The sequence below is a fragment of the Meles meles genome, chromosome 10 (assembly GCF_922984935.1).
Source record: "Meles meles chromosome 10, mMelMel3.1 paternal haplotype, whole genome shotgun sequence".
In the NCBI taxonomy this organism is placed as follows: domain Eukaryota; kingdom Metazoa; phylum Chordata; class Mammalia; order Carnivora; family Mustelidae; genus Meles; species Meles meles.
The window spans coordinates 49198789-49211268 of NC_060075.1; the positions used below are offsets into that span (position 1 = coordinate 49198789).

The 12480-nt window shown below is 35.5% G+C and overlaps 1 protein-coding gene across 2 annotated transcripts in view; it reads right to left on the reverse strand.

Moving 5' to 3' along the window:
• TAX1BP1 (Tax1 binding protein 1) overlaps positions 1–12480 on the reverse strand; it is a 73683-nt gene that overhangs the window by 22722 nt on the left and 38481 nt on the right. For both annotated transcript variants that reach the window (XM_046020333.1, XM_046020334.1), the window contains exons 9-12: positions 5995–6219; positions 5302–5448; positions 3754–3880; positions 2458–2561 (exon numbers count right to left, since the gene is read on the reverse strand). In XM_046020333.1, coding sequence (XP_045876289.1) covers positions 2458–2561; positions 3754–3880; positions 5302–5448; positions 5995–6219 — 603 coding nt within the window. The remainder of the gene's footprint in view (positions 1–2457; positions 2562–3753; positions 3881–5301; positions 5449–5994; positions 6220–12480) is intronic.

The following is a 12480-nucleotide window of genomic DNA, read 5'->3' on the forward strand; positions in this document are numbered from 1 at the left end:
CTCTTGGAATCAGGATCATGATGGTACCTTTTACCATCTTTATTCTTTATTTCTATACTGCCATAAGATTTCACAATAAGCACTTATTACTTCTGCAAAGGGAGGTAATAAAAACTAGTTTGATTATAATGACAGCTGTTTCCAGACAGTGGCATTTCCTGACCAAGATAATCTCTAGTCTGACTTTGTTTATCTTTTTAAAATATTTTATTATTTATTTGACACAGAGAGGAGAGTGATCACAAGCTGGGAGCGTGCCGGGGAAAGGGAGAAGCAGGCTCCCGGCTGAACAGGGAGCCCAACGTGGGGCTCAATCCCAAGACCTGGGAAATCATGACCAGAGCTGAAGGCAGACACTTAAAAAACTGAGCCACCCAGGGGCCTCTAGGCTGACTTCTTATACACTGCTTCTCCTCTATAACCCAGAAGGTTTCAAATCATGACAAAAGGGTAAACTGGGGAATTTCATTTTGAATGTCTTATATTCAAAGTAAAGATTTAAAAATATGCTTTAAGCAATACAATTGAGGAAAAGTCTTTTAACAAACGCTAGATCAAGTTAATATCCATTACAATACATACCACACATCACACCACACACAAAAATAAAATGAAAACAGACCTAAATGTGAAAAACCTGAGACTATAAAACTCATAGAAGATAGGAGAAAATCTCTACAAGTTGGATTAGGTAAATATTTCTCAGAACAAAATGGAGCCTGCTTAAGATTCATTCTCTCTCTCTCTCTCTCTCTCTCTCTCTCTCAGGGCGCCTGGGTGGCTCAGTGGGTTAAGCCTCTGCCTTCAGCTCAAGTCATGATCTCAGCGTCCTGGGATCGAGCCCCGCATCAGGCTCTCTGCTCAGCGGGGAGCCTGCTTCCTCCTCCCTCTCTCTCTGCCTGCCTCTCTGCCTACTTGTGACCTCTCTCTCTAATTAATAAATTAATTAATTAATTAAATAAAACAAATAACAAAATGAACTCAATTTTTAAAACAGCAAAAGATCGTAACTCTCCCAATAAAAAGGAATGAACTACCAATAAAAGCAACATGGATAAATCTCAAATTAATTATGCTGAAAGAGGACCAAAAAAAGTATAAGCCATATGACTGAATTTACACAAACTATACAAAAGGTAGGCTTGTGGGGGGAAAACACCTTGAGGAAATTTTTAACTTTAGCACATTCTATCAGTAACATTATAAAATGACATTTAAAAAAATATTCATCTATAATTATTTCAGACTTGATGAAAAAAGTTTAGTTCCTTATAAACAACTACTCCAAACTCAAGGGAAAGCTCTTCCAATCAATCAATCCTTCTACAGAAGGAAGGCTCCTCTGAAGCAACAAAAATGTTTAAAATTTAAAGGATTTGGGACACCTGGGTGGCTCAGTTGGTTAAGTGTCTGCCTTTGGCTCAGGTCATGATTTCAGGGTCCTGGGATCCAGCCCCATGGGCTCCCTGCTCCCTTTCCCCATCCTCTGCTCATGCTCTCTTGCAATCCCTCTCGCAAATAAAATCTTTTAAAAAATAAAGTTTAAGAGATTAATTATTAAAAGGCACTGACAAAATGTTTTAAATCAATCACTATAATAACCCTGAACTAATGTATGAACTTCATCATTCTATAGTTCTAAATATCCTTCCCCTCTCTACAGGCATGGAGAAACATACACAAAAAATTAACAAAAATCACACAAACACAAAACACTTTGCCTCCCTTCTCCAAATCAGGAATAAATGAGAAGCACTTTCCCTTTATCCTTTAAATACTCCAGGAGTGAACCCTACCCAAGATAGTTGCAAAACTGAAATGTATGAAGAATACAGTTTAAAACAGTCAAAATAGTTAACATCATAAAGGCAACAGCTCATCTCATCAAAGGAAAAAGCTCTTTTTCCACTTTGTAAATCTGGTTATTTAAGATATCCTAAAATACTTTGCTATTATAGTAAATGTAAAAAGAATACTTCCCTTTATGAAGTTCCAAATTCAAGGATATGTATTCAATTTATCCTTATAAGAAGACAACAGACAAAAATAACCAATCTCAATTAATCACTTGCCCATTACCAAGAAAAGACACCAGGTCAACAGAAAATTTTAGGATCATGATTTTACACACAGGCCTACATGAGTAGATACACGGAACAACCTCCTTTCATCATCCCAAAAGTGAAACTAAGGGGGCACCTGGGTGGCTAAGTCAGTTAAGAGGCAGCCTTCAGCTCAGGTCATGATCCCAGGGTCTTGTACTGAGCCCCTGCTGAGGCAGCCTGCTTCTCTCTCTCCCTGCAGCTCCCCCTGCCTGTGTTCTCAGTGTCAAATAAATAAAATCTTAATGGGGGGGGGGGGGGAGTAAACCCACCCAGAATTTAAAGAAAAAATCCAAACAACAAAGGTAAGCCATTATATCTAATAAATCTTTCATTTACAAGAAAGCTAGCTTACCTGCAAGAGTTGTCTACATTTATTGTATTTTTCTGTTTTGTCAGCAATTTCTTTGGTCATTTCACAGACTTGTCCCTTTGTTACCATGTCAGAATCTGTCTCAGCTATTACAAGGCAGAAAATATTATTATTAAAACTTATTTTGCCCCTTATATTATTATCTTCCTGTTCAGAATGACTTAAAGGTAAGTATACTGTGAAATAAATGGAATACTAAAGGAGAGAAATATTTGGGAACATCTATTCACACACTAAATAAAGATAATATAAGCTCTACGTGAGAATTTTTTATGTTTGGCCAAGAAACAAGTTCATATTCAATAATGAAAAGGATCTTTTTTTTTAATTAACTAAAAATAGTTTTAAATGGCACACTTGTTCTTTTCATATAACTGAATAGACAGGTAAGTAGAAAGCCACACTCTCTGAAAAAAACACTTTAAATCACTTTTCTAGTCCTTCATTACTATTCAAGTCTTTATTAAGTAAATAATCTACACAACACCACTCCAGATGCTACAGAGTTTGTACAGAAATGGGAAGTCAGGATCTTATTCTACAGTGGCTGAATGCAATTAAATATTTAATAGCATGGGAAGTTTACAATACATTTAAAAAGTCTAACAGCAATTACGCCAACAATACAGAAGGAAATGTATTTTTATATACTCTAGTGCCGACTTTCATTATTGTCAAATCTTTAACCTAAGGTGGAAAAAATTAGTTCAAATTTTTCATGTTGTTTATACATTCACTATGTCTTTCTAATCTGTTCTCTAAGTTAATAAATAATAATTTAATTTTTCCAACAGGTACACTAACCAGAAAGTACCCTAATGATCCAAAGTTGTTTAAAAAAAAAAAAGGTAGTAGTAGTAGCGGTAGTAAAAGAAAAATAAAACTATCAACAGGGGATTTATTCCCCCCCCCCCACAGAACCATGTAATTAAAGTTCCATAAAAATTCCATAGATTTAGTGGGCTATTAATTAAAAATTCAATCACTGGTTTTTGTCCTATAGCCTAACTGTTGCTATAAGCATATAAGCTTACAAACTGTAGTCTCTTAATACTTCGGAATATTCTCAGGAAGATAAATACTAGGTTCACACATTTTGTATATCTCACATGCATGACTCTTACTTTTAGACCCCTACTTTATCATTGCCTTAATCCTCTCACTTATAAGAATTTTCAGAAACTCCATTAAATTCAAATACCCAGAACAAGGCAGTATAAATAAGTATCAATACTTGTCAAGGCAGGACACTACACAAAAGATCTGAAAATTTTTTACCTGCAGAAGGTGGTGGCTTTACATCTATAGGGGAGGCAGTAGTAGTAGCTGGGTCTGTGTTTATTGAGGCATCATTCACTTTTTGCTGACTCCCAATTTTCTTTGTTAAGACACTGTTGCTATTGGCCTATGCAAAATATTAACAATAAATTATCACGGGAGTTATATTTCCTTCCATCAGTAATTGCGATAAAGAAATCCTGAGAGGTCCACAAAGCCAGTATTGTCTTAAAGGCCAACAAAAACCAAAGGTAACACACATCATTTTACTAACTGACCTAAATGTTACAAAAGAGAAAAACTTTACTTTGGTTTTCCTTGTCAAATCATCAAAACACTACCAAAAAAAGACATAGAAATCTCCTAGGTCACCTACTACAAATACACTGAACAGGCCCCAAACCCAAACCCATACATGTGGGTCAAACTCAAAGTATAGTATTTTTTCACAAAAGCCTTTCTAGTTTACTACACCCATTTCTGTGAAAATATCTGTACTGGGCACCTGGGTGGCTCAGCTGGTTAAGTACCTGACTTCAGCTCAGGTCACGATCCCAGCGTGCTGGGATTGAGCCCCATGCTGGGCTCCATACTTAGAGGGACGTCTGCTTCTCCCTCTGCACCCCCCCACCCCATTCATGATCTCTCTCTAATAAATAAATAAAATCTTTATTTTCAACCTGAGCTGAAAACAGATAGATGCTTAACGAACTGAGTCACCTAGGCGCCCCTAAATAAAATCTTGGGGGAAAAAAATCATTTGTACCATATAGAATACAAATAAAACAGTGTTTACAATAAATTTTGTTTGCAAAGAGAACCTCGTATCAACTACAGATTTTAAATATGTTTCTCCAATTCCAGCATTCCATTACATAGCAAACCTTATTATTAGGTACAATTTAAGGACCCACGTTAAAACACGCATCAGAACAGAAATAATTTTTTTTTTCATTAAACCTACTTACCCACTCTCAAATGGAATAATATAAAACAACTAGCTAACATTAACTCTTCCTAATCTAGTGATTATGAATAGGATGGAAGAACCCAACAATGAAAACTGAGAAAATATCTATTATCCTGGGGATAACCAATGGTGAACCACACTGGGGACAGTCATCACTGTTGTAAGGAGTGATCCAATACGTATACAGTTTTTAAGTAAAGACATTTATCAAGAATTTAGAGGGAAATGGTCGAGTAAAAAGGAACCCCCTCCTGTTTTCTTTTGCCTGTTGCTGCCCTTGCTTCCTCTGTTGGTTTTCCAGCAAATAAAAACTCCAGATCAAAAAAAAAAATACATATCATTACAATATTAGACCAAAGACTTCAAATCAGCAGAGATAAATTATATTCAAAAGGTTGATATTTAGAGTATTATAAATCTGGGGGCACCTAACTGGCTCAGTTGAAAGAGTATATGACTCTTGACCTCAGGGTCATGAATCAGAGCCTCATGAGGGGTACAGAGATTACTTACATAAATAAAACTTAAACAGAAATAGTGATAAAGGAAATATTAGATATACATTCAACTGTCCTTACTGATTGGTCTGAAAGTTTGTTTATTTGTTTTTGGAGCCTCTGGCATTCCTTGAATTTTTCTTTATAATGATCTGCTGCCATCTGAAGACGAAGTTTCAAATCTTCAACTTCTCTTCTCAGTTCGTGTTCCAGTGTATCAGTCTTTTCCTATGACAAAAGTACACACACACTTCTGCTTAAAAAAAAAAAGTTAAAAATCTCCTATCTCATAATGTAAAAGTAAATCCCAACTTCATTTTCACTTTTTTCTTTCTGGCTTTTAATTTTTATTTGTTTTACAGTTTTGGCAACAGAGCTACATTAGCTCCTAATAAATCCAGCTTTATATTCTCAGGACTAAGGCTCATTAAAAAACGAGAGAAGAACAATCTACCTCCAGAGGAATAAGTATTACCCTGTTAAATAACCATAATACCACTTTATGAAGCTAATAAATAAGAAATTCCAAACAAAGCAATATATAACTGAACATCAGAAAGTTTAACAATAGAGCAGCTCTTACTAACCATTAGGCATTAGCCTACCTACGTTTTCCTTAAAGTTACGTTAATTTCCACTGAAGAAGTTATAATGACTAAATGAAATGAACAGAAATTTAAATTTCTGTGATAAGGAATCTGACCTATTATGACATACCTATTAAGCTTGTAGTGAGTTTTTGATCAAGTGAAAAATCAAAATAACCCATTTTACCTGGTCTTTCTTCACAGAGTTCAGTTTAAGTTCTGCCACTGCATCAGCTAACTGCTTTTTTACTTTCTCATTTTCTAAGCGTGCAGTATGCAGATCTGCCATTGTTTTATCTCGCACATTTACAGCATCACTAAGTTCTTTAGCCAGAAAGACAACTTCTTGCCGAGTTGCCTGAACCTGCTCCTCTGCTTTACGAAGTTGCTCCTTTAAAGAAAAGGTATCCTCCTGAAGAAAAGTAGATAAATATATTTACAATAAAACCATTAAATTAAAAGAGAAGCAGAAACCATTTTTAATATTTCAACACATTCAAAATTTTAAATTTTTTTTAAGATTTTATTTATTTATTTGACAGAGAGAGAGATCACAAGCAGGCAGGCAGAGAGAGGGGAAGCAGGCTCCCCACCAAGAAGAGAGCCCAACGTGGGGCTCAATCCCAGGACTCTGAGATCATGACCTGAGCTGAAGGCAGAAGCTTACCCCACTGAGCCACCCAGCTGCTCTAAATACTGTTTTCTATTCATGACATCGATGAAGCACATTAACCTATAAAAAACTTAAAGACTCTGTGTTACCGTCCCCATTTAACAACCCAATGCACTCAGTATCTCTACCATATTAAACACATGTAACTGAAGTTCAGAAGTTAAGCAACCTGCCCTGTATTTAAAAGCCCTGGCTTAAATGGAAATACAAATGAAAGTACCTGTCCCCAGAAATCTCCAGGAGCTGGAACTACTGACCCTCCTTTTTTATGATTACAATAAAAATAATTTCAGAAAGTTCTCAGTAATTCCAAAAATTCTGGTTAAAAGAAGTCTCCTATTAACTAACCTAAAACATACCCAATGTAACATTAATATACCATCACATATCATTATGAAAACAGGACAGATTTAGAATTTCATTCTAAAAACAAAATACTGATATGCAAGTAACAAAGATGAGGTACTGGGAAAATGAAAAGTAATTAGCACCTCTTAACAAACCTAAAAGTATCTTTACAAGTTAAAATTGATTAAAAAGGAAAAAAAAAATGGGGCGCCTGGGTGGCTCAGTCAGTTAAGCATCTATCTGCCTTTAGCTCAGGTCATGATCCCAGGATCCTGGGATCGAGAGCCCCATGTTGGGCTCCCTGCTCAGCGGGGTGTCTGCTTCTCTCTCACACATAAATAAAATTTTTAAGAAAGAAAGAAAAGAAAAAAAAAGGGAAAGAAAAAGTTAAAATTGCTATTCCTTTAATATTAGGACCTCAACAGGGGCGCCTGGGTGGCTCAGTGGGTTAAACCTCTGTCTTCGGCTCAGGTCATGATCCCAGGGTCCTGGGATCGAGCCCCACATCGGCTCTCTGCTCGCCAGGGAGCCTGCTTCCCGCTCTCTCTCTGCCTGCCTCTCTGCCTACTTGTGATCTCCATCTGTCAAATAAATAAATAAATAATCTTTAAAAAAAAAAAAAAATTAGGACCTCAACAAATCCAGTTTATTCAACTTTCCTATTTTTATCCCTGTACTAAAAATAACAAACTCAGAAAAAGTGCAACCCATTCTTGGATTTTTAAATTGTTAGCTCCTGGGCACCTGGCTGGCTTAGTTGGTGGAGCACATGGCTCTTGATTCTCAGGATAGTTAGCCCAAGCCCCATGTTGGGCATGGAGCTTACTTAAAAAATAAATAAATAAAAATAAACTGTTAGCTCCTTAGAAGGAAATAAATGACTATGTAATGCTTAAGTGGAGGAAATCTTTGCAGATATAATATTAATAGATCGAACTATGTAAATATTATCAGTTTCTCTGTCAAAAGGGAAGATAACAAAAAAAACAGAGGAAATTGTTTGGAATATATTTTTTAAAAAGGTACAATAATACTCTGATATAAATATATTTTCTAATCAGTAAGGAAAAAACTCTCCAACCCCCCCCCCCAAAAAAGGCCAAAAAAACCCCAAAATTGGGGAATGGCATGACTATGATTTTTTTTTTTTTTTTAAATTTGACAGAGATCGCAAGTAGGCAGAGCGGCAGGCAGAGAGAGAGAGAGAGAGAGAAGGAAGGAGGCTCCCCGCTGAGCAGAGAGCCTGATGCGGTGCTCGATCCCAAGATGCTGGGGATCATGACCTGAGACGAAGGCAGAGGCTTTAACCCTGAGCCACCCAGGCGCCCCTGAATTTTTTTTTTTTTTTTAAGAAATGGCCATTATGCATACAGAAATATATTCAACTCATCAACAATCAAAGAAGTTAAAATAAATACCATTTTATTTCAACTGATAAAGATTCAAAAACCAGAATACTCCAATATTTGGATGACTTCAGGGAAACTAACACATTTATAAACAAGTGGACTATGTACCTGGTAAGCAGTATAAAGTTTCTCATCAGATTTTTGCAACAGGCACAACCTTTAAAAAGCATATTAACTTTTGGTCTAGCAACTTTATTTTCATGAGTTTCTAAGAAAATTATTTAGCTTTACAGGGATGCAGTACAATTATTAAAATGAAAAATTATTAAAAATAGAAAATATATAATACAGAATTTATTATAAATTCTGCAATATATACTTTATACAATGAAAGTCTCTGCTCCCATTACAAACAGGAGTATATACAATGCTGGGCTATTTTTTTGAAAAGCAATTTAAAAATAACTATGAAATTTATTCTGGTATGTACACGTGCCTACATAACTGTACAAGGTTTACTGCAGCACGCTTAAAAAGCTAAGGACTATACACAACTAAAAACAACTCCATACTACATGGCTATAAATAAAATAAGGGATACTATGCAGCTATTAGTGAATGAGGAAGATCTGTATGGGTTCTCATACCCATACAGAATGTCCAGACACCCTATAAAATTTTTTTAAAAAGGTTCTATTCTGTTTTTATAAAAATATAAATTCTCTGTGTACCTTCATAGATTTCTAGGAAAATTAAAAATTCTGTAAGACATATATGGGGAAGAATAAAGGTTACTTTTACTTTGTACCCTTATATATTATTTGAATTATGTTATAACCATGACCTTGTACTGCTTTAAAAAACAATTTTTTTTGCATTTTAATGATTAATGGGGCTCCTGACTGATTCACTTGGTAGAGCATTTGACTCTTATCTTGGGGTCGTGACTTGAACCCTGATGGGCAGAGAATTTAAAAAAAAGAAGTTTTAACACTTTATTGTTAAATTGTTAAAACTTCAATTAAGAGTCAATTTTCCCAGGTTATTTCTATACCTGTTATTTTCCTTACAGAGGTTTTATGTAGAAAAAAGATGCCTAGAGAAAATTTTAGCATCTTAATAAATAAATCAAATGTATGTTTTACCTCTGTGTTTGCAATGTGCTATATTAAAGACAGGGTGTTAATCATTAATTCTAAATGTGATGCACAACCTATGTTTTAGGTGTTACAGTAATTACAGTGGAGTATATTTAACAATAAACTACTGCAAATGATGTAATACTCATTCACAAGAGTTAACAAATAAGTAAAACTGAGAATTTTACTTATTTAACTTATTTTACTTATATGAAAAACAAGTAAGGTAAAACTGCTCAATGTAGTATTACCCAGCCATTAAAAAAAAAAAAATGTTCAAAGATCTCCATGAACTGAAGGAGAAGTAATTTTTTTCAGTTTATATTGTTCAGTTTTTTAAAAGCAAGGTGCAAAAAGTATATATAGCATGGCAGCTTTTTCCTTTTTTTGAGAAAGAAGGGAATATGGAGGGATGGGGTAATTGGGTGATATAATGAGCACTGGGTATTATATAAAGACTGATAAAGCATATACCTCTGAAACCAGTAATACATTGTATGTTAATCAATTTAAATGAATTTAAATAAAAAATGTTTAAAATTGAAAAAGAAAAAGAAGGGAACAGAAAAAGTGCCTGCATATGCACATGCTTATTTTTTTTTAAGATATTTATTTATTTGACAGACAGAGAGATCACAAGTAGGCAGAGAGAGGGGGAAGCAGGCTCCCTGCTGAGCAGAGCCTAACTCCAGGGCTTGATCCCAGACCCTGAGATCATGACCTGAACTGAAGGCAGAGAGTTTAACCCACTGAGCCACCCAGGAGCCCTTGCACATGTTTATTTTTGCGGAAAGAAACAGGATAAACTGAAAACTAATGAAAATGTTTACATATAGGTATAAGAAAGGGTTTTTTTGTTTGTTTTAGGAAAGAGACAGTGAATTTTATAATAAGTATTTCCATTTTTGAATGATGCAATTATTTAACAATCAACACACAAAATTCAATCAAAAGGTTAAGAGAATAAAAACTAATCTTAGAATTAAATACTAACAAAAATGTAGACTGTGTAAAAATTCATTACCCATTAATATGTTAAAAAGTTTATTCAATTAACTCTGAACACAGTACTATGTACATCCTTACTGAAATAAATTCTTAGAAAAAGGATTGGGAAGAACTTAATTTAGGGGTGCCTGGGTGGCTCAGTGGGTTAAAGCCTCTGCCTTCGGCTCAGGTCATGATCCCAGGGTCCTGGGATCGAACCCCGCATCGGGCTCTCTGCTTGGCAGGGAGCCTGCCTCCCCCTCTCTCTGTGCCTACCTCTCTGCCTACTTGTGATTTCTGTCAAATAAATAAAATCTTAAAAAAAAAAAAAGAACTTAATTTAGTAGACACACTGTTGGGAATGGCACTGGTGTAACATTTCTGAAACTACTGCTGTGTATAACAGGGTAAAATACATGAATATATATAATGACGTTTGGAAACAAAGGCTCTCACACTGAAAGAAGAGATAAATACGGAATGGAGGAAGGTAAGGAAGAACCCTAAAGTACTGGATTTGAATTGAAGAAATCTATATAAAGACTTTAAATGTCTGTCCAATGGAAGTACAAAGAAGCAATGACCCCTAGTAGCAACAGGATCCAGTATAAAAATATCAAAATTCTATTTGACTTCAAAATACCATTCCCCGCTGAAAAAAACCAGGGCTCCTTAGAGAAATAAACGCCAGTACGAGGTATGGGACAGAACCTAAAACCGTAATATACAGTTGTTTCGCAAAGCCAAGAAGTATTCAAAACATTTACGAAAAAGACAGAGGGGTTGGGGCGCCTGGGTGGCTCAGTGGGTTAAGCTCTGCCTTCAACTCAGGTCATGATCTCAGGGTCCAAGGATAGAGGCCCACATCGGGCTCTCTGCTCAGCAGTGAGCCTGCTTCCCCCTCTCTCTCTGCCTACTTGTGATTTCTGTGTCAAATAAATAAATAAAATCTTAAAAAAAAAAAAAAAAAGAGGGTTGGGTGCGTGGCTTAGTCGGTTAAGTGCCCAATTCTTGGTTTGGCTCAGGTCATGGTGTCAGGGTCCTAAGATTAAGCCCCACTTCAAGCCCTGTGCTCAACATGGAGTGTTTGAGATTCTCTCCCTCTTCCTCTGCTGCTCCCCCTTCTACACGATCTAAAGCAAATAAATAAAAAATAAAAATAAAAATAAAGCAAATAAATAAAATCTTGAAGGGGTAAAAAAAAGGTCCGGAATGGCTCCCCCCAGCTAAGTATGGGACAATTTGGGTAGGAAAAAGAGTAATAATGATGATGTACGATATACTGAACAAAAAAGAATCCCAAGTCCACAGTAATATGAAAAAAAGGGAGAGGGCAGCAAAACCTCATTATAAAAGAATACCTACTAATAAATGTAGAAGAAATGATATAATTTTTTAAACCACCATTTTGTAATCATTAATAACTGATAAAGGTGAGGATCATCAAGGAGAAAAAACCACTGGGTGAAAGGCTACTGGGGAACAAGATATTCACATGATCTCGAAGTATTATCCTACATATTAGTCAATACAAAGAGGGGAAAAAAGCACCAATATGATGGTTTCAGGCAAACATAACTTTAAACAAATGATTAAACCTAACATCAAGAACGAAACTGACATTGTATGTCTTTTGATAACACTGCAACAGAATGTACAAAACATCTATGCCTTTTCTTGCCAAAAAAGGTTTCACCTGAATCCAGCCATGAAGAAATGATAAATAAATCTGGAGTACAGACCATTTTCTCAGACAAGTCTGAATTCGTCAAAAATATCAAGTGTCATAAAAAAACAAAAGGTACAGGGAAGCTATTCTAGATTAGAGCAGACCAAGAACACAGTAATTGGGTGATCTTTATTTCCCCTGGGCCAAGAAATTTTAAAGGTTATACAGAAATATATTTGGGACAATTTGAATGTACTAAAACTACATACAGGAGTGAAATATTATCTTATGAATGTTAAATTTCTTAGGTATGTTAATGGTTTGATGGTTATACAGAACAAAGTACATGCTGATAAGGAGACATGCTAATGTATTTAGGGTGTAATGCTGAATGCCTCCAGATTTGAACTTTTTCAAAAGAAAGGCTTGGGGAAAGGAAAGATTAAAAATAAAAACCACTATATTGCATACATTTAACAGACACACATTTTACACTCTTCAGATACAC